Below are 23,009 nucleotides of genomic sequence, written 5' to 3' on the forward strand. Positions count from 1 at the left end.
TTTGCGCAGATTAAGAATGGGTTGGTACTGCTGCAATGAAAGAGCATGGAAGTCTCCACACCCCTATAGGAGTGATCATGGTCTCTGTCAGCCAACTCAAGTAACTCTTTCCCTCAAATGAACCTTATTTCCATCATCCATAATGAATTTTCACCTTTTCTACCTGGTTATGAAACTTTGCTTTCCTCTGCTTTGAGACAAAGGGAGGTATTTAGTACCATGGAAGTGAATGAGAAGACAGTTAGTTGTGATGCTGGGCTAGGAGAGGTGTTGCAGTCTCCCCGGTGAGACAGTAGGAAGCACAGATAGCAGGAAAGGCTAATAGTTTGGAACAATATGGTAGGTGGGAGCTATTGAGGGGAAAATGAGCCTTACAATAGTTAGCGTGGTGATCCACGAGCCCTGATGAGGGACGTATGCAGTGACATATTTAAGGTAAGTGGTAGCCCTGTGATAGTGTGGTAGCAGAGACAAAATATGTCCTTATCCTTGCAAAGTACAGAAGATCATTCAGCTTTGTCTGCACTCCCAGACATTGCATTCAACCTGAGAGACTGCACTGCCCTAGACCTCCAACTACATCCAGACTGATCATGTCTGTGGTGAGTGGACGTCAGCAGGAGAAAGCACTGTCTACCAGCACCTCCCAATCCCTGTCAGTGAAATGGGGTGTGAGCTTCCCTTTCACTTCCCTCTGTAATAATGAGGCAGAACCACAGAGTGAGGGGCCCTTCCCAGCTTGCAGGAACTGATGTGGTTCCAAATGCTGGCAAAGTCCCAGAAGCTGGGAGAATTTCCACTTCTCCCATCACCTGACTCCATGGGATGGATGTCAGGGAGATTGGTTGCATCATTAATGATGATTGCTTGAGAAAAACTGACAGGGGTCATGGTGGACAATCCAATATGAATCTCACTGAATGAAACACTGAAAGAAATTGAGAAAATTGGTGCCACTGGATTATTTTCTGGACCAGTAAGGCTGATGTACTCCAACTCTCTCTGTATCATGGTTTCCTCATCCAAAAGAAGGCCTTCCCTCAGTGCCATTGGAGTGTCAGCCTGGACTAATTGCACAAACCCAAGGGGTGGATATTTGTCAAACCCAGAGGTATACAGTGCTACCTACTGAGACACTATTGACACCAAGTTGCTTCCTTACTCTAACAGACCGTTATGTTCAGGCATGGTCACGCCTCTGCCATGAGAGTGGCTCTACAAATCACTTTGTCCTTCGAAAGCCGAAGCTGTCAACACCAACATCCCCCAGCCCCAATGCCTTTGTAGCTAGTGAAATGATAATGTATACAGATATCCACTGTTTCCAGCCCATCAGTGGAAGAACACTGACAGAGTAGAATCCAGATCGGGTTACTCTCATTGTTTGTGTTCATTTCTGTGCTCACAAGAACAACCCTTTAAACGCCATGATGGGAATGTTAAGTACCACCTTTTAAACTGTTGACTCAATTCAATATTCGTGAAGTCCCTACACAAATGGGCTGCAGGAGTTCAAGACGACAACTCGGGATGTGCAATAAATATTACCCAACACATTACACCCAGATATTGTGAATCAAAATAAGAAAAATGGGGACGAATTAAATCTATGCTTGATAATCCAATTTATTGTCTCAAAATCATCAACAGACATTTACATACACACACATAAACCCTGTAGCCATTTTAAAAAATAGATTGATTTATCACCTGGGAACAGATTAATCCAAATGTACAACGTAGGAATCTAAAACTTTTACAACAGTTGAAAAGGTAGCATCTCACTGTTCACCAGGATAAGATGTAAGCTCAGAATGTTTTAAACAAAAATAAACATATAGAAATATATTTGTCCTTCAATGTGCTTCCATAAATGTGTCTTACAAAGAATCTTGCAGATCAAAGTAACATTCAGATCCCATTTTCAGTGTCAGGTATAACATTATTGTCCATATAGGCAGCATTGCTAACATTAAACCCTTGATTCCATCAATCCCTGACACAGTCACTAACCAAGGATGCTTGTGGGATTCCACCAAGAGATAGGTCCATGAAAATCCCTGAGGTGTTAAAGCAGAACGATAAAGAATCAAACATTAATTGTCCCTGATCAGATCTCAGTATTTACTGAGCAGAAAGTAACACCAGGTATTGTTCAAGAGAAGACTAAGTCCTGGGTGAAAAAAAACAGAAGGTTGGATTCCCATTTCCTTTCCCCCATGACACCTGCTGGAAAACGGTGGGCAGGAATTCTAACAGAGAAACTGAGGTAGAGCTGTAAACTCATCAAATTGCTCAGGAGTCCTTGTAAAATATTCAAATGCTGCAGAACAACATTCCTACAGCAAGAATGGATGACCTCCTGACATTCCATCGTCTTAGCTCAGGCACTCTCAAAGTCAGTCATCGCCCTCCCCTCCCCCCACCCCACCATTGTAAACTGCACACTCACTGTGCTCCATGTCCAACCATACAGAAAATTACCTTCTATCCTCCTGCAATTTTTGGTGAATCAGTTTGAATCCTTAGTGTTCATGGCAGGATGGGGATTATTCAGGCCATGATGATACTGATTGTTGTTCAATGTAATTTTCCTGATGCTGATGTCCCACAGTGTCGAGATACATCTGAAATGATGCTATCGTGCCAACCTCAACACCACTGCTGGCAACATGTTCCAAGCTCCCACCACCCTCTGTGTAAAGAAAGTTTCACATATATCTCCCCTAAACCTTTCCACTCTGACTTTGAACTCATGATCCCGAGTAATTGTGACTCCTACTCTGGGAAAAAGCCTCTTGCTATCCATCCTATTTATAACTCTCATGATTTTGTAGACCTCAGTCAGTTCCCGCCTCAAACTCTGTCTTTCTAATGAAAATAATCCTAATCTACTAAAACTCTCTTCATAGCCAGTGCCCTCCATACCAGGCATCCTGGTGAACCTCCTCTGCACCCGCTCCAGATACTGAGAAGGTACTGAGGGATAGGATCTATTCCCATTTGGAAGAAAATGGTCTTATCAGTGACAGGCAACATGGTTTTGTGCAAGGAAGGTCATGTCTTGCCAACTTAACAGAATTCTTTGACGAAGTGACAAAGTTGATTGATGAGGGAAGGGTTGTAGATGTCATATATATTGACTTCAGTAAGGCATTTAATAAGATTTCCCATGGCCAAGTTGATGGAGAAGTTTCATGGGGTCCAGGGCGTACTAACTAAATGGATAGAGAACTGGCTGGGCAACAGGAAACAGAGAGTAGTAGTGGAAGGAAGTTTCTCAAAATGGAGACCTGTGACCAGTAGTGTTTCACAGGGATCCATACTAGGACCACTGTTGTTTGTGATATATGTAAATGATTTGGAGGAAGGTATAGCAGATCTGATTAGCAAGTTTGCAGATGACACTAAGATTGGTGGAGTAGCAGATAATGAAGGGGACTGTCAGAGAATACAGCAGAATATAGATAGTTTGGAGAGTTGGGCAGAGAAATGGCAGATAGAGTTCAATCTGGGCAAATGAGAAATGATGCATTATGTAAGATCCAATTCAAAAGCGAATTATATAGTAAATGGAAAAGCCGTGGGGAAAATTAATATGCAGAGAGATCTGGGTATTCAGGTCCATTGTACACTTAAGGAGGCGACACAGGTCAATAGAGTGGTCAAGAAGGCATATGGCATGCTTTCATTCATTGGACGGAGTATTGAGTACAAAAGTTGTCAGGTCATGTATAAGACTTTGGTTTAGCCACATTTGGAATACTGCGCATAGTTCTAGTCACCACATTGCCAAAAGGATGTGGATGTTTTGGAGAGGGTGCAGAGGAGGTTAACCAGGATATTACCTAGTATGGAGGGCACTAGCTATGATGCCAGGGTCACTGGTCTATAATTAACTGGTTTATTCCAGTTACCCTTCTAAACAAGGAGAAAACTAATCCAGCAGGGGGATGGGAACCAAAATTGTAGTTCAAGTATAGAAAAAGGAGTAGGGAGGTCCAAAATCAAATTTCAAGGATGCAAGATGCCACCAGCAAGCAAGAAATTGGTTTGAAGTGTGTCTACTTCAACACCAGGAGCATCAGGAATAAGGTGGGTGAACTTGCAGCATGGGTTGGTACCTGGGACTTCGATGTTGTGGCCATTTCAAAGACATGGGACAGGAATGGTTGTTGCAGGTTCCAGGATTTAGATGTTTCAGTAAGAACAGAGAAGATGGTAAAAGAGGGGGAGGTGTGGCATTGTTAGTCAAGATTAGTATTACAGTTGCGGAAAGGATGTTTGGGGACTCATTGACTGAGGTAGTATGGGCTGAAGTGAGAAACAGGACAGGAGAGGTCACCCTCTTGGGAGTTTTCTATAGGCCTCTGAATAGTTCCAGAGATGTACAGGAAAGGATAGCAAAGGTGATTCTCGATAGGAGTGAAAGAGACAGGATAGTTGTCATGGGGGACTTCAACTTTCCAAATATTGACTGGGAACATTATAGTACGAGTACTATAGATGGGTCAGTTTTGTCCAGTGTGTGGAGAGCTTCCTGACACAGTATGTAGACAGACCAACAAGGGGCAAAGCCACATTAGATTTGGTACTGGGTAACGAGCCCAGCCAGGTGTTAGATTGGAAGTAGGTGAGCACTTTGGTAAGAGTGATCACAATTCTGTTATGTTTACTTTAGTGATAGAAAGGGATAGGTGTATACCACTGGGCAAGAGTTACAGCTGGGGGAAAGGCAATTACAATGCGATTGGGCAAGATGGGAAGGAAACTGCAGAGGATAGGCACATTAGAAATGTGGAGCTTATTCAAGGAAAAGCTACTGTGTGTCCTCTATAAGTATGTACCTGTTAGGAAGGTAGGAAGCTGTAGAGCGCAGGAGCCGTGGTTTACAAAGGAAGTGAAATCTCTGGTCAAGAGGAACAAGAAGGCTGTATTAGGATGAGATGTGAAGGCTCAGTTAGAGTTTTTGAGGGTTACAAGGTAGCCAGGAAAGACCAAAAGAGAGAACTCAGAAGAGCCAGGAGGAGACATGAGAAGTTGTTGGCGGATAGGATCAGGGTAAACCCTAAGGCTTTCTATAGGTATTTAAGGAATAAAAGAATGATGAGAGTAAGATTAGGGCCAATCAAGGATAGTAGTGGGAAGTTGTGTGTGGTGTCAAAGGAGATAGGGGAAGCTCTCAATGAATATTTTTCAACTCTAGAAAATGACAATGTTGTCGAGGAGATTACTGAGATACAGGATACTAGATGAGGTGTGATTGAGGTTCACAAGGAAGAGGTATTACAAATCCTGCAGAGTGTGAAAATAGATAAGTCCACTGGGCCGGATGGGATTTATCCTAGGATGCTCTGGGAAACCAGGGAGGAGATTACTGAGACTTTGGTATTGATCTTCAAATCGTCATTGTCTACAGGAATAGTGCCAGAAGACTGGAGGATAGCAAATGTAGTTCCCCTGTTCAAGAAAGGGAGTAGAGACAATCCTGGTAATTATAGACCAGTGAGCCTTACTTCAGTTGTTGGTAAAGTATTTGGAAGGGTTATAAGAGATAGGATTTATAATCATCCAGAAAAGAATAATTTGATTAGGGCTAGTCAGCACGGTTTTGTGAAGAGTAGGTTGTGCCTCACAAACCTTATTGAGTTCTTTGAGAAGGTGACCAAACAGGTAGATGAGAGTAAACCAGTTGATGTGGTGTATATGGATTTCAGCACGACGTTCGATAAGGTTCCCCACAGTAGGCTATTGTACAAAATATGGAGGAATGGGATTGTAGGAGATATAGCAGTTTGGATCAGTAATTGGCTTGCTGAAAGAAGACAGAGGGTGGTGGTTGATGGGAAATGTTCATCCTGGAGTCCAGTTACCAGTGGTGTACCACAAGGGTCAGTGTTGGGTCCACTGCTGTTCGTCATTTTTATAAATGACCTGGATGAGGGCGTAGAAGGGTGGGTTAGTAAATTTGCAGATGACACTTAGGTCGGTGGAGTTGTGGATAGTGACGGAGGATGTTGTAGGTTACAAAGAGACATAGATAAGCTGCAGAGCTGGGCTGAGAGGTGGCAAATGGAGTTTAATGCGGACAAGTGTGAGGTGATTCACTTTGGTAGGAGTAACTGGAATGCAAAGTACTGGGCTAATGGTAAGACTCTTGGTAGTGTAGATGAGCAGAGTGATCTTGGTGTCCAGGTACACAGATCCTTGAAAGTTGCCGCCCAGGTTCACAGGGTTGTTAAGAAGGCATACAGTGTTTTAGCTTTTATTAATGTAGGGATCGAGTTCCGGAACCATGAGATTATGCTACAGCTGTACAAAACTCTAGTGCGGCCGCACTTGGAGTATTGTGTACAGTTCTAGTCACTGCATTATAAGAAGGATGTGGAAGCTTTGGAAAGGGCGCAGAGGAGATTTACTAGGATGTTGCCTGGTATAGAGGGAAGATCTTACGAGGAAAGGCTGAGTGACCTGAGGCTGTTTCCATTAGAGAGAAGAAGTTTGAGAGGTGACTTAATAGAGGCATGTAAGATAATCAGAGGGTTAGATAGGGTGGACAGGGAAAGCCTTTTTCTAAGAATGGTGACGGCGAGCACGAGGGGGCATAGCTTTAAATTGAGGGATGATAGATATAGGACAGATGTTTCTTTACGCAGAGAGTAGTAAGGGTATGGAATGATTTGCCTGCAACGGTAGTAGATTCGCCAACTTTAAGTACATTTAAGTCGTCATTGGACAAGCATATGGACGTACATGGAATAGTGTAGGTTAGATGGGCTTCAGATTGGTATGACAGGTCAGCGAAACACCGAGGGCCGAAGGGCCTGTACTGCACTGTAATGTTCTATGAGCAATTCTCCAATCTCTGGGACATCACATGTGTTCAAATATATTTGTTAAATATCAGCTATTTCCTCTCTTGCTTCCCTCAGTAAACTCAGGTAGATGCCATCTAGATCTGGGGACTTATCCACCTGAATGCCTTTTAGAATACTCAACACCTCCTCCCTCTTTATGCTGACTTTTGACCTAGAGTAATCAAACATCTATCACTAATCTCAACATCAGTCATGTCCCTCTCCTTGGTGAATACCGATGCAAAGTACTCGTTAAGAACCTCACCCATTTTCTCTGACTCCACACATAACTTTCCTCCTTTGTCCTTGAGTGGGCCACCCCTTTCACTAGCCACCCTCTTGTTCCTTATATATGAATAAAAGGCGTTGGAATTTTCCTTAATCCTGATTGCTAAAGATATCTCATGGACCCCTTTTAGCCCTCTTAACTCCGAATTTAAGATTGGTCCTACATTCCCATTATTCTTCTAAAGCTTCATTTGTCTTCAGTCGCCTAGATTTTATGAATGCTTTCTTTTTCCTCCTAGCTGATCTCACAATTTCACCTGTCATCTATGACATACAACTGTCAGTGCATTGCTCTATACGTCAGTGAGACAGTCTCCCACTTTGCACAAATCCACAGATATTAGTAAGAAGGAGGTTACAGGCTAGATAGAGCTAGCACTATAGTTCTGGATGTTAACACCAGTTGGGGCAATGTCTAGTGGTCCATTTGGTTTCATTCCTTTTTTTAGGCTTTGTAGTGGTTTAATATGATGGAGTAAGTAGCTCACTGAGCCATGTCAGGGAAATGGCTATGGAGTCACACCTAGGCCAGACCAAGTAAGGTTGACAGATTTCTCTCCCTGAAAACATTCTAAGACCAAATGGATTTTTACAGCAATCATCCAATCCAAGTTAATTAACTGAATTTAAATTCCATGGTGGGAGTTGACCCCGTGTCCACATGCTATTCACCTGTACCTTTAAATTATTAGCCCAGTGATAATACCTAAGGGCCAGTGTATCTTGGTAATTTTTACTGCACACTTTCCCAGGATTTTGCACTTAGCTTTACAAAAAATAAAATCAGACAGAGAATGTGGGAGGAGCTCACCAAATCTCTCAGCATCTGTGGAGGAAGAGATACAGCGCTGGGTCCAGAACTCCTTTGCTCAGTTTTTCCCGTGTTCTTGGTGTTTGTTTCACATTTCCTGCATCTGCAGTCTTTTACTTTTTATTAAAATGGGAGATGGTTTCCAGGATTATTTGGGGGAAGGAGGGAGCAGGTGATGGGGTAAGATGGGAGAAAGTTAGAGAGGAAAACTCGAGGCAGGATCCCACTTGTCCCCTTCCATTCTATGCCTGAAAGACAGTAGGAAGATCCAGATGAAGATAGAGTAAGATGAGGCCGAGAGCCACCCATCATGATCGGTTTGTTACAGGTAGTTATTTAGTGGGGAAAATTCAAAGCAATATGTAAACTGACACTCACAGCACACACTATTTGGGGAGAGTTTCATATGTGCTTGGACAGTATGTACTGAAGAAGTATTCTACTAAAGAGTGACTTCCTCTGATTTGAATTTTTTGGCGAGAGGATGCATAACTCCAAACATGTACCCCCTTCGTCTGTGAGAATTTCTTTTCAATATCATCACTGTTGTTGTTCCATTGATTTTTTTCAAAGTACTTTTTCCAGTCACTGAATGGAATTGGGTAAAACCAGTTGTCAGACAAGAACATAATACCTTTGCATCCTTTGTTGAAGAGGCTTTGAAGATTGTCAGTCCCACACCATTTCTTCACCATCCGGGTCATCAGTCTAGGACCCTGATGGCCCCAAGCTGCTCCATTGAATTTCTCAACAAAATCCCTCAAGCAACTCTCGACATAAGAATGCGAGCGGTTAAATCCCAAAGCTGCATTATTTGCGAAACGTACTGATTCTGCACCGATAAAGTTTTGGAATTCCAAGGGTTTGAGTGAAATGATATCCGTGTCCAGGTAGATGCCTCCGTACTTCCACAGCAAGGCCAGCCGGCAGCCATCAGCGAGGACATGGAACCAATATCTTTCCTTGCTGGGATCTACCTGTAAAATAACAGAATAGAGGTTAATCAATTATGGGTTTGATGTTTTAAATCAACCCTCCCTCCAAATATTGTCCTCTCCCTCCACACAATACTCATTGGTTGAGCACCAATTCCTGAGAGCACTTTGTAACAGGCGGCAAGGTGGATCTTGAGGAGATGGGAACGGGAACAGGAGAATCAAGGCTTCGGGCATATGCCCTTCATCAGGAATGAGGCTTGTGAGCCGAAGTCGCTGATAGATAAATGGAAGTGGGGTGGAGCTGGGGAGATAGGAGCTGAGAATGCGATAGGTAGATGAAGGTGGGGGAGAAGGTGATATTTCGAAGAGGAGGGTGGGGCAGATAGATGGGGAAGACATTGGACAGGTCAAGAGGGCGATGCCGAGTTGGAGGTTTGGGACTGGGATAAGGTGGGAGGAGGGAAATGAGGAAACCAGTGAAATCCATATTAATCTCATGTGGTTGCAAGGTCCCAAGACCGAACATGAGGCATTCTTAATCCAGGCGTCAGGTGGTTAGGGTTTGGCAATGGAGGAGGCCCAGGACCTGAAGGAGGACGATATAATGTGTGTGGAGGTTGGTGGGTGGAAGGTGAGGACCGAGGGGGGGGTCTGTCCTTATTGCTATTGGAGGGGTGGGGTCCAATGACGGAGGTACGGGAAATGGAGGAAATGCGCCGGAGGGTATTGTTGACCACGAGGGAGAGGAAATTGTGGTCTTTGAAGAAGGAGGCCATCTGGGATTTTCTATAAAGGAATTGTCATCATCCTGGGAACAGATGTGGCTGAGGCAGAGGAATTGGGAATAAGACATGGTGTTTTTACAGGAGGCAGGGTGGAAGGATGTAGTCCAGTTAGCTGTGAGAGTCTAGTGAGCTGTTTGTAGTAGTTGTCTATGATTAGTCAGTCACCTGAGATGGAGATGGAGGGTCCAGGAAGGGGATGGAGGTGTCTGAGATAGTCCAGGTGAATTTGAGTTCAGGGTGAAACGTGTTAATGAAGTTGATGAACTGTTTAACCTCCTTGTGGGAGTATGAGGTAGCACCGACACAGACATCGATGCAGCAGAGGAAAAGGTGGGGAATGGTCACATCATTGCATCATCCTCCACCACTTCCATCACCTACAAACATACCCCACCACCAGGGATATATTTCCCTCCCCGCCCCTATCAGCATTTCGGAGAGACCATTCCCTTTATAACTCCCTCGTTAGATCCACGCCCCCCACCAGCACTCACCCCACTCCCAGCACCTTTCCTTGCCACCACAGGAAGTGCAAAGCCTGTGTCCACACCTCCCCCTCACCTCTGTCAAAGACCCCAAAGGGTCCTTCCACATCCAACAGACATTTACCTGTACCTCCACCAACGTCATTTACTCTCTCCGTTGCACCTGATGTGGTCTCCAACATCTCTGAGACACCAGCACCGATCAAGCCCCCCATCTCATGGCTGAATACTTCAAATCCCCTCCCACTCAGTCAAGGACATGCAGGTTCTGGGTCTGCTCCGTCGCCAAACCCTAAACCACCTGCTGCCTGGAGGAAGAAATCCTCATCTTCCACCTTGGGACCCTGCAAACCACATGGGACTGATGTGGATTTCACCAATTTCCTCATTTCCCTCCCCCCACCTTATCCCTCTCCTAAGCCTCCAACTTGGCACCGCCTTCCTGACCTGTCCATTGTCTTTCCCATCCAACCGCTCCACCCTCCTCTCTGACCGATCACCTTCTTCTCCACATTCATTGACCTATCGCGTTCCCAGCTAACTTCCCCCAGCATCACCCCACTCCATTTTATCTCTCAGCCCCAACACACCGGCCCACAAGCCTCATTCCTGATGAAGGGCTAATGCCTGAAACGTCAATTCTCCTGCTCCTCGGATGCTGCTTGACCTGCTGTGCTTTTCCAGCACCACATTCTCTACTCTAATCTGCAGTCCTCACTTTCTCCTCCATCTCAATCGTGTCCCCCTTCAATCTCCTTGCTCCAGCAAAACAACAGCAGTCTGTCCAATCTCTCTTCATCACTGAAACTCTCCAGCCCAGACAACATCCTGGTCAATCACCTTTGCACTCTATCCCGTGCTATCACATCACCCCATGGTGATGTTGAATGGCTTCAGGGAGCGAATGTCCTTTCCTTCTCCTATTTCTGATTTTCTTACATCATTTCAAGCTTTCTTGAGAAAACAGACTTCACATTTGGGTCTTCATACTCATGTCTCTCTAAGTGTAAATATCTTGTACCTACTTCCCAGTGAAAAACATCCAGTGTTCCTTTGATCTCTGACAAACAATTCCCCACTGCTCACTGTCAGACTGACTTCAGATTAATCTGTTCATGTTGCCCAAGGTTTAAATTCACAGCGCCAGAACACAAGGCTCATATGCCTACATCAACCCTCACCCCCGACAGAGAACTTGAAGGGGAACAGCATGGTTCTGAATTCAGCCCTGAAACACTCTACAAATACAGTTCTAGTGAAGAGAAAACTGTCGATCTCCACTTTATAAACTAGATAGATTGTCAGAATATCGACTAGAAACTATGACTGGATCATAAATAATCAGTGGGTTTCATCCCAACACTCAAGTATTTAAGTAGCTGGGATTTTCCGATTTGTATCGTTCGAATGTCAGGGTGACTGCTCGTTTCAGACACAAAAAGATAACTCTTTGTATCAGGTCTGCCACCAGGAAAGTCCCATGTCTTCATCAAGATCCAATATTGGAAAAGGTGGACAAATAACAGAAGACAGTGGAGGATTTTTGGAGAAACACTGGCCTGCAGCCGATAGAATAATTAAAACTGCACAACTCTAAAACTCAATGATTCTTCTCCAGGGTTTATTGGGAACCAATGCTACTTTTCAAATGATAAAAATCAAACTGCAACAGTTGTTAACTTGTTAACATCGGCATGCTGTCATTAACTTGAATGTGTGCAGCAGTGTATTAATTCCAATGAATGAAGTGAGATGGGCTTGAAGTAAGTTAAAAATCACACAACACCAGGTTATAGTCCAACAGGTTTAATTGGAAGCACACTAGCTTTCGGAGCGACGCTCCTTCATCAGGTGATTGTGGAGGGCTCGATCGAGCGTCACTCCAAAAGCTAGTGTGCTTCCAATTAAACCTGTTAGACTATAACATGGTGTTGTGTGATTTTTAACTTTGTACACCCCAGTCCAACACCAGCATCTCCAAATCATGGCTTGAACTAAAATGTGTGCTAAACGTGAAATTCTAAATGACTGATCTGGATTGATTGATAAGTGACAACAGAGAAATCAGCTGAGGAAATACCAGAGACCGACTGTAATTTCTTCTTCCACACTTTGAAAAAGCTGCCTGAGTTTGAAGAGCTACCTGTTGACAGTGTCTGTGCTGGTTGCTGTGATTTTAACTTGATTACGTTGGCCGGGAACCAATGAACTATAGTTGGTTTAAAATTGCTCTTGGCTGTATTTCCAAGCCTCTGATCTCTTCTGGCAGGAGATTGGAAGCCAGCGTTGTCCTACATTTATAGAATCTGGGGGAATCTGGAATCAATGGTGTGTCCCCAGAATCACCAGCAATGGAGGAAGCAATAACTCTCTTCACTCAGGGTAGGAGCTAGCAACTACTCTCCAATACCTCGCACTCACACTTTCTCTGCTCGTGTGACCACCTCCAAACAGGACTTATATATTCTCACTATTGGCTGCACCCACTCACTCTCACCCACCCTAACCCCCTGCCACCACTAATCCTGTATATGCTCTTTGCTACCCACTCACTCACTCAATCAGGGCACCTCCCACCTGAACTAACAATAATAGCTGTGCCACCCACTTTCATCTTCCATGGTATCTGCCTGTGTCTCATTCCAGAAGGAAAACGGTCCACTGTAGGGCAGAAAAGGTCCATTTGGATTGTGGGTTGTCCAACATTTAGCTCCTCAGTCCGCTATGTGGATAGATCCCAGTCTCTGACTGCCCCGAGCACTGACTGACTGTATCCAAGACCCTGGACTGATGTTGGAGGCTGTCCCTGACTTAATGTGCGATGACCCCTAGCAAAGGCCATTCCCCCTTTACTGAAGGTCTGCTGGCAAGCTTTCTAGCTCTGTGCCTACACTGAATGGCAAGGCGAGACAGAAGTAATGTGAGCCTGGTATCTCTGTCTGAGGGGGCACATGGTGGGTCAGTGGTCAACACAGCTGCCTCACAGCGTCAGGGACGGGGATTTGATTCCAGCCTCAAGGCAACTGTCTGTGTGGAGTTTGCACATTCTCCCTGTGTCTGCATGGGTTTCCTCCAGGTGCTCCGGTTTCCTCCCACAATCCAAAGACGAACAGGTTAGGTGAATTGGCTACGCTAAATTGCCCATAATATTCAGGGATATGTAGGTGAGGTGCATTAGTCAGGGGAAATGTCGAGTATTAGGGTAGGGGAATGGTTCTCGGTAGGATGTTCTTCAGAGGGTCAGTGTGGACCTGTTGTGCCAAATGGCCTGTTTCCACACGGTAGGGATTCTATGATTCTATGAAAAAGGCAGGGCAGGGATACTGTGAGCATTCAGGTTGGCTCAGCGTGAGGGAGGAATCCAGAAATACAGCTGAGTATCTTCTGTATTCGGGAGCTGAGTGTGTGTCCCTGAGCACACGGTGTCCTTGATGCAGCATTTCAATGAGAGTTAGTGAGGCTGCCCGAGAAACATCCTGTGAGGGGATTGGAAAAGTACCACAAGGGGTCATAAAGGCTGGAGCTTCTTGAAAGCCAATATCGATAGATATGGGGTGTGTGTGTGTGTGTGTGTGTGTGTGTGTGTGCGTGTGTCTGTGTGAGTATGTGTCTGTGTGTGTGTGTGTGTATCTGTGTGCGTGCGTCTGTGTGTGTGTATGTGTGTGTGTGTGCACGTGTATGTGTGTGTTTGTGTGTGTGTGTTGTGTATCTGTGTGTGTGTGCATGAGTATGTGTGTGCGTGTGTCTGTGTGAGTATGTGTCTGTGTGTGTGTGTGTGTGTATCTGTGTGTCTGTGTGCGTGCGTCTGTGCGTGCGTCTGTGTGTGTGTGTGTGCACGTGTATGGGTGTGCGTGTGTATGTGTGTGTGTGTGTGCATGTGTGTGTGTGTGTCTGTGTGTGTGTATCTGTGTGTGTGTGCATGTGTATGTGTGCGTGTGTCTGTGTGTATGTGTGTATGTGTGTGTGTCTGTGTGCGTGTGTCTGTGTGTGTGTGTACATGTGTATGTGTGTGCGTGTGTCTGTGTGTGTGTGAGTGTGTGTGTGCTTGTGTGTATGTGTGCGTGTGTGTGTGTGTGTGTGTGTGTGTGTGTGTGTGAGAGTGTGTGTGTGTGTGCCTGTGTGTGTGTGTAGTCGATACCCATGGATTGTGCCCTGAGATTTTCGAACCTAGGCTCCAACCTGCAGGTCAGAAGCTCACCTTATCTCTCAATGGATGCACAAAACATGGAGTGAGGTGCCACCAGCATTCAGTTTGGCCTCACTGGATTTCTCACACGATTGCCTGAAATCTTTCCTTTGCCCATATCATTCAAAACCCAAAACAATTCTGTTCTGAACTTGATTGCAAAACATATATAAAAAAAAGCAAAATAGTGCAGATGCTGGAGATTTAAAGGTGAAATAGAAGTTGATGGAAAAACTCAGCAAGTCTGGCAGCAAATGTAGGGAAAGAAACCGAGCTCATATTTTGAGTCTGGAATTGGGTTTTCTTCAGAAGAAGTTAAATTGGACTCAAAGTAACCCCATTTTTCTCTCTGCACAAATGCTACTTCCTGTTTATATTTTAATTTAAAACCCACAGGACGTGCAATTCAGCATTATCCATCATTGTACACAAAGATACTGGGACTTAGCTTGTCAGTGTAAAGTTTACTATTCATTTTTCAGATTGATGGACATTAGCAGCTTTTACCATCCACAAAACCAAGCAGCCAGTTCCATATAACTCCTTACCTTCTCATACCATCCAGCCAAGGGCGTGTTGTTGAACAATTCTTTAGGATTCAAGGGCAAGATGATTACGTTCTTGAATGAAGAAAGCAGACGGATGCCGTTGTACTCAGGATCTCGATATGCAGATATATTCCCATTGAATGCTTTCATGAAGTAATAAACTGGTTTGTTTGGGTTTAGTCTTGCTGCTGATTCAATGCCACACATGGCCAGTGAGGAAGGATTCAGTTGACTGGACGTCTGGAGAAACATGATTCCCGGGTCTGTGGATGGGTGTGGGCATTTCACACACACTGTGTAGCTTGATGTTGGTAATTTAATTTGATCAGTGCCAACTGGATTGCCCATGTAGTTTGCCAGTGTATTTGGCAACTCACTTAATTTTAAAATCGTCTCATTCAGAGAGGGAATTAAAAGCAAGTAGGCAGCAAGGGCAAATACCAGCATGAGGAAAAATACTGCAAATTTTGCAATACCCTTCATCACTGAAGATGGTTCTGTAATGATCACTGTGAGAAGAAAGAATTGTCAATTATAAACAGTTCAGTTTATACAGTCATACTTGGGAACACTTACAAGCTCAAAAGCAAAGCATTTCAGTAAGTAGCAAATGGAACATAAGAGCACAGGTAATACAGCCAGAAGGAGACATTTGACCAACCCAGCCTGTTCCACCTTGTAATACAATTATGCCTGATCTTGGGTTTCAATTCCACTTTCCTTCCCACTCCACATTCCCCCCAATTCCCTGAAAGATGATAAGTCTGACTATTTCAGCATTAGAAATTTCAGTCATGGAGCACCCTCTGGATATAAAACTGCAAACATTCACAATCCTTTGGGTGAAGACCTTATCCTGAGGCTGTTCACCAAAGACCTTGATTTCCCAAATAGTGGAAAGGATTTCTCAGAGTCCATCCCCTTGAATCCTGCAGAATCTTATGTTTCAATGAAATTGCTTTTTATTCTTCTGAACTCAGTAATGTAGCACAGATACAGAGAGCTCTGGAGAAACTCAGCAGGTCTGGCACCATTGAGGTGACATGCTGGCTCAGTGGTTAGCACTACTGCCTCATGGCACCAGGGACCCGGGTCCGTGTCCCACCTCAGGCGGATGTCTGTTTGGAGTTTGCATATTCTCCGGGTGTCTGTGTGGGTTTCCTCCGGGTGTTCTGGTTCCTTCCCACAACCCAAAGATGTACAGGTTAGGTGAATTCGCTATGCTAAATTGCCCATAGTGATAGGTGTGTTAGTCAGAGGTAAAAGTAGGGGAATGAGTCTGGGTGGGTTAGTCTTCAGAGGGTCGGTGTGGGCTGATTGGGCCAAAGGGCCTGATTCCATACGTAAGGAATCTAATCTAAAATTGAAGGAGAAAGAAATGGAAGTTTGTGTTTTAAATCTTCAGAAGAAAACTCTGAAGAAGACTCATACTGGACTCAAAACATTAACTGTTTTTCTCTCCACAGATGTTGCCAGACCTGCTGAGTTTTTCCAGTACTCTCTCTGTGTACATTCCAGATGTCCAACATCCACAGTACTTTGTCTTTACTCAGACAGCCAAGTAAATCTTTGCTATACCAACAACAATGCAGTTATGTCCTTCTTTAATGGAGGAGACCAAAGATGTACAAAGTATCCCTGATGTAGTCTCATAAATGTCCGACACAACTGTGGGAAAACTTCCTTACTTTTATATTCCTTTCAGCTTGCAATAAATGGCACAATTTCATTTACCTTCAATGACTGTACTAGCATGCCATCTTTATGTGATTCATCTACCAAGACAGTTAGATCCTTCTGCACTTCAGAGCTTTGGCAAACTCAGTCCATCAAAATAGCATACTGTTTTTGCATTTCTTGTGAGAGGGATTATGTTCCACTTGTCCCATCCACTGTGAACTAACTGATCTTCTATCCATGCCATTATGATGCAGCGTGCGCTCTTCTTATGTACTAAAATCATTGAGAAAAATGCCTTCCTGGAAATCTAGATACATCTCATTCATCTTTTTTACATGCTGTTTGTTAATTCCTTTAAGAACTCTGTGGACATAATTTCCCTTTCACAAAATCATGTTGACTAAGTTTCCTGTTATAACCTTGCTAATTGTGGAATCCATTTTCACTATAATATGTTCTAGTAACTGGCATGTAGTCTCCTGAGAAGAATGGGAGGGTGGGAAGGCAATAAGTAGATGCAGGTGGGGTGTCATGTTGATAGGTCAGAGTGGTGGATGGACCTGATAGGTGGGGAGGAAGATGGATAGGTAGGACAGTTGAAGATGGCAGTGCCGAGTTGGGGGGTTGGATCTGGGATGAGGTGTAGGGAGGGGAAATAATGAAAATTGTGAAGTTGACATTGATGCCGTGTTATTGGAGGGTCCAAAGGCAGGAGACGAGGTGATCTTCCTTCAGTTGTGGGGTGGTTTGGAATTGGCGCTGGCGGTGGCCCAGGACTTACATGTCCTTAGCAGAGTGGGAGGGGAGTTGAGGTTCGGTAGGCTTGTTGGGTGCATATGTCCCAGAGATGTTCTCTGAAATGTTCTGTGAGTTGGCGTCCTGTCTCCCCATTGTAGAGGAGACCACATTGAGAGCAATAGACACAGTCGATGAGTAGTTTGGATGTGCAGGAAAATCTCTGCTGGATATGGAAGGATACTTTGGGGCCTTGGATGAAGGTAAGGGGGGAGTGTGGGTGCATGTTTTGCATCTCTTGCAGAAGTGAGGGAAGATGCCGGGTGTGGAGGGTAGGTTGGTGGGAGACTTGGACTTAACGGCACGGTAGCTCAGTGGTTAGCACTGCTGCCTCACAGCATCAGGGACCCCTTCAGTGATCACTGAATGCTTTTCCCAGAATACTTGCCTTTTTGATAAATATCTTTATTTCTTTGAGCATGTTACTGTCTGCAATACAGAATTAGATCCTATAATATCCTATGATTCCTAACTTGCAACTTCTTAAAAATTGATCAACTTAAAAAAAATGTTTTTTCTATTAAAGTATATAATTGTATTCTGTAAATATATTCTACCCTGAGATAATTTAGCTGGTTTGAAAACTCTCAGGAGGCAGAATATTTCATTTTAACTCAGTCTGTAGCTGGTAAAAATGACAATGTTCCTTTAATGATTCAAAATTTCTCTAAATTGAGTGTTAGATATAGCTGACCTGGAGGTCAGTGGTTAGTTAAGAGAATAGAATCATGAATAATAAGTCAAAAACTATATATTTAAAGGCAATTCAGACAAACCAGCAGTTTCAGTCCCATGACAGGGGATTCAAGTTGGGTCACATTCATTAATGACATTGCTTTGATCGGTCCTGCTCCAAACCTATTGTGTGCTGTGAGTGATAATTGAGAAGTTCAGACTATGCTGAGAGACTTTGCCGTTACACCTCTCGCAAACTCCTCAATCATCTTGTGCACCAACTCTACAGCAGGCACCATAATCTTGAAATCAAGGTAGAGTCCATACTCTCACCTTGCGTTCAAGACACAGTATTACAGTTATGAGACACTGCCAAGCAGACAAGGTGACAGAACTACACCATGTACATGCACTCCAAGAATAAGAAACTGGAGAAACTTGGCATCACCACTCACAGGAGCCAAACCTCCCCAGCACCACAATTGAAAATGTTATCACACGGGGAAATTGATCATCAATTTATCAGATCACACACTTCAACTGGAAGAGATTGAAGCTCTCAGCCATGGGCTCAATTTCTGCCCTCCCACCCAAATGGATCCCGTTGGTCTTGTGGCAGGCATGGAGGAGTTTATCAAACAAATGAGACTCCAGGCATTCTTCCAAGATGTCAGCAGTGATCCTAATGAGACAATCGATAAACCAGAACCGATATCAGAGAGATCCGTAGTGGAGTGACCAAAGAAGGAGTCGATTTGGAGCCCTCTGGAGGGCCGCTGCCCTGGGCTTGACGTGAATGCTCAAACCGTCAGGAAATGTGTCAAGGCCAGATTCATCAGCCACACTCACAAGGTAGAGCAAAACATCACCTGATCACAACGCAATGCTGTCCATGCTCTCAAAACCAATCGTAATATTGTCATCACACCTGCAGATAAAGGAGGAGCCATGACCATACACAATAGAACGGACTACTGCAAGGAAGTGTACCAACAACTGAACAACCAGGAACACTACAGGCAACTACTGGCTGATCCGACTGAAGGATACACCCACGAACTAAACAGATTGATCAAGACTTTTGATCCAATTCTTCACTTTTCCCTTTGCACTCTCATCCCACATTCTTCTCACGTACAGGACTTCTACTGCCTTGCCGAAAATACACAAATCCAACACACCAGGACATCCCCATCGTGTCAGGTAATGGAACCTTGTGTAAGAACCTCTCAGGCTGGATCTAGGGCATCTTGAAACCCATTGTACAGCAGAGCCCAGCTTCTGACATGACACTCCATAGAAAATGACATCTCCATAGGAAATGACATCATCATAGGAAATGACATCAACCCAAAGAAACCCAAATATATAAATAGAAAGCAGGAATCATCAGCATTGTTTCATCCATGGCTCAGTGAAGATGATACCTAGCATGGTGATGAAACGTCTGAAAATGAACCTTGCAGCTCAGCGACCAAACCTATATCCACATCCATCACCAGAATCCTTTAGGGAAGGTATCTGCTATCCTCCCCTGGTCTGGGCTATATGTGACTCCAGACTCACATCAATGTGGTTGACTCTTAACTGTTCTCTGGGCAATTAGAGATGGGGAATACATGCCAGCCTAGACAGTGACACCCTCAACATGTGAATTCATTTAATACAGACCCATGGCAGTGTGGTTGAATCTTAACTTTTCTCTAAAACAACCAGGAGAGCCAATCAATTCAAGGATAATGAGATATGAGCATCAGACGTTGACCTTGACAATGATGCCCACAATCCATACAGAAAACATTAGCCACCAAGCATTCCACCAAACACCCACGTTCCACAATTAAATTGAAAGATTCAGAACCACATCATTGACTGTCAGGCGATTATTAACACCATGAAAACACCCACATTCCAGGTTAAAGAGAAGCCTTACTGACTCTCTCTTCACCTTTGTGGGTTCAGTTGTGAGGGTGGAAAAAGCCTGGAACAGACCTCTCAGTTTGACCAGCCCCTGCAGTTTCTCAGTCAGTGCCACTTCCAGATCTGTCTGACTCAGTGACTCAGCTGCCCACTGAACCTTCAACACAGTGATAAACTTACTGTTTCATTTTAAACTGAATAACCTCACAAATGTCATTCTTTGTCGAATCACACATAGCTAGCACATTATTTCAGCCATCATTATTCTACTTCTTTACGATTTGTTATGACCTGTTCACCAGCCTCAGAAATTATATTTTGTTGAACTGAAAGAGTATATTTGGCAAACAGGACTAACACCGTCAAACACGTTACACCTGCCTGAACATGTTGACCTTTTCACATTTCAAATACTGCTCTTCATTCAGAGTGAAACTCAGAATAGCTAGAGATTGAACTGTGAAAGATAGACTGCTCTCTGTTCATCTCCATTGCAGGTGCTGTCTGCTGGGATTGTCAGCAATCCAGTGGGATTCTCAGTTGCCGTGAGTGCATCAGTAACTTTCTGCCAATTCTTTCAGTTCCCACTCCCCACACTCACACTGCCCTCTCCCCTCACCTGCCCCTCACAGCAGATTCCCCCAACCCAGGATCAGTTCCCCTAACCTCATGTAGGAGTTTCTGTCATCCCCCAGACAAATCCCCCTCATCCCCACAGCAGATCCTCCCCACCCTTCAGCAGTTCCTGTGAGTCTGCAGCCCATAGACCCCTGGCCCAGCATCTCATCCATATGCACGGAGCACATCACCGTTCCCCTTGTGATCTAGTCCTCTCCTGGGCAAATTGCTTCAATCAAACTCCAGGAAAGCTGAACCGTGGGAAAGAAGTGAACTTTGACAAAACAAAATCTTTGTGAAATCATTGAGACACTGCTGATAAACGGGAGAAATCGTAGCAGAAAGTCACATATATTTGTTTTGTTCTGGGAAAATGAACTGCAGTTAAAGGTTTGAAGAGTGAAAGAGAGTCAGACAAACAGACAGTGGGGATAACAGACAGTGCGATGGAGAGGGAGAAAAAGAGAATGAGTAAAGGCAGAGAGAACGAGAGAGAGAGAGAGATGGAGTGGAAAAGGTGGAGAGGTATAGTGAGAGAGTTGGAAAGGGGGAGGGTGTCATCGAGAGAGTGGGGAATGGGTGTGGAAAAGGACTATAGTGCAAGTACTGTTTCCAAGAAGTAGGAGAATGCCTAATGCTGTTCTGAATCCCAGTCCCAGACAGGCCAGTGTGTGCATGTTCCAATCCCCAGCCTGGATCATTTGAGAGGGCTTGCAGTCAGAAGTGTCTGTAAACAACTCACAAAACCCAAAGCTGGCAATGGATTAACCCACAACATGATCATCCAAACTGTCGTGGGAAAAGCTGGAAGAGGAATGAATGTTTCCGAACAATCTTCCAAAGGAAGGATGTTAGAAATAGTTTTCACTTACCGTGTTGAAAGGTGTCTGTGCCCCAATAATCATAGGCTGTGCGTACGGGTGTATCAGCATTCAGGATACACTGGGCGTGTCAGGACTGAAAGAAAGGCTGATGTTACATGTGACTTTCCCTGTTGTTGATTTGCCCTTTACAAAACTTTGTGGGACGTTTTATTGAGGCCAGCGACATTATGAATAGGGTCAAACAGACAGACAGAATAATGTGAGCAATCCCAATGAAATGTGGAGAATGTGATGCTATTTGAAAACAGTAGGCATGTGTTATATTATCAGATATTTTATGGTCAAACCTCCAGGATAATATCCTATCTTAAAATTCCAAAATGTGACTTTGGAAGAGACCCTGAGGGAACATTGTAATTAGAAATGCTTGTGTAGGGACAGGAGTGTGTGTGTGTGTGTGTGTGTGTGTGTGTGTGTGTGTGTGTGTGTGTGTGTGTGTGTGTGTGTGTGTATATATTTTTATTAGTATTTTTCTGTTATGTAGACACAGCACCACTACGTATATGGATTAATTTTTCTTGATGCAATATACCATGAGACTAATATATACAATATAAAGTCATCTCCAGGTAAAGTATGCCTTGAGTGGTACAATGCAGAAAACCTTTGGCTTGGGTACATTTCATATTTGCGCATTGATGTCTTAAAGAGACATCATCCCAAAGATGAGAACACAACATCCCTCTTCTCTTTCAATGATGGGAGCAGTACACAGTCTTTCTCAATTCCCTTTACTGCTGGGTCATGACATAAAATTCTTTGTAATATTCAGCTAAGGATATAGGATATAAGACAAAGAATATAGGGCAAAGGATATAGGAGCTGAAAATGTGTTGCTGGAAAAGCGCAGCAGGTCAGGCAGCATCCGAGGAGCAGGAGAGTCGACGTTTCGGGCATGAGCCCTTCTTCAGGAATGAGGAAAGTATGTCCAGCAGGCTAAGATAAAAGGTAGGGAGGAGGGACTTAGGGGAGGGGTGTTGGAAATGCAATAGGTGGAAGGAGGTCAAGGCTGGAGTGGGGTGGAGAGGTCAGGAAGAAGATTGCAGGTTCAGAAGGCGATGCTGAGTTTGAGGGATTTGACTGAGACAAGGTGGAGGGAGGGGAAATGTGGTTGAAGGGTTCGTAGGCAGAAGATGAGGCGCTCTCCCTCCAGCCGTCGTGTTGCTATGGTCTGGCGATGGAGGAGTCCAAGCACCTGCATGTCCTTGGTGGAGTGGGAGGGGGAGTTGAAGTGTTGAGCCATGGGGTGGTTGGGTTGGTTGCTTATCATGAAATGAAAAAGGAGGGAATGATAATGTTTATAGGCTATGAGCAGGCAGGAAAAGTGTTCAGTAATGAGTTTTGTGAAGACAGGGGAAGTGAGAAGTTCTGAGTTTTGTGAAACAAGTGGTTTAGCTGAGCATGACTCAGATCTGATCAGAATGTACACTTAACAACGGGTGCTGCAGGCAATGGTAATGGGTTAACAAGGTGAAAAGCAGTCATTATCTAGAGCCATTTAATACTATTGGAAGCAGTCAGTATATGAGATTAGTTTAC

General features: G+C 44.2%; 1 protein-coding gene across 1 annotated transcript; it reads right to left on the reverse strand.

Moving 5' to 3' along the window:
- Positions 1 to 2,467: 2,467 nt before the first annotated feature.
- On the reverse strand, positions 2,468 to 21,471 carry LOC132821986 (lactosylceramide 4-alpha-galactosyltransferase-like). The gene is made up of 3 exons (XM_060835033.1): positions 21,459 to 21,471; positions 14,899 to 15,407; positions 2,468 to 8,933 (listed from the first exon to the last, which is right to left on the reverse strand). The coding sequence occupies exons 2-3, from the start codon at positions 15,379 to 15,381 to the stop codon at positions 8,343 to 8,345; spliced, it is 1,074 nt and encodes a 357-aa protein (XP_060691016.1). The 5' UTR covers positions 15,382 to 15,407; positions 21,459 to 21,471; the 3' UTR covers positions 2,468 to 8,342.
- Between the last annotated feature and the right edge of the window lie 1,538 nt (positions 21,472 to 23,009).

The sequence above is a fragment of the Hemiscyllium ocellatum genome, chromosome 13 (assembly GCF_020745735.1).
Source record: "Hemiscyllium ocellatum isolate sHemOce1 chromosome 13, sHemOce1.pat.X.cur, whole genome shotgun sequence".
Lineage (NCBI taxonomy): Eukaryota > Metazoa > Chordata > Chondrichthyes > Orectolobiformes > Hemiscylliidae > Hemiscyllium > Hemiscyllium ocellatum.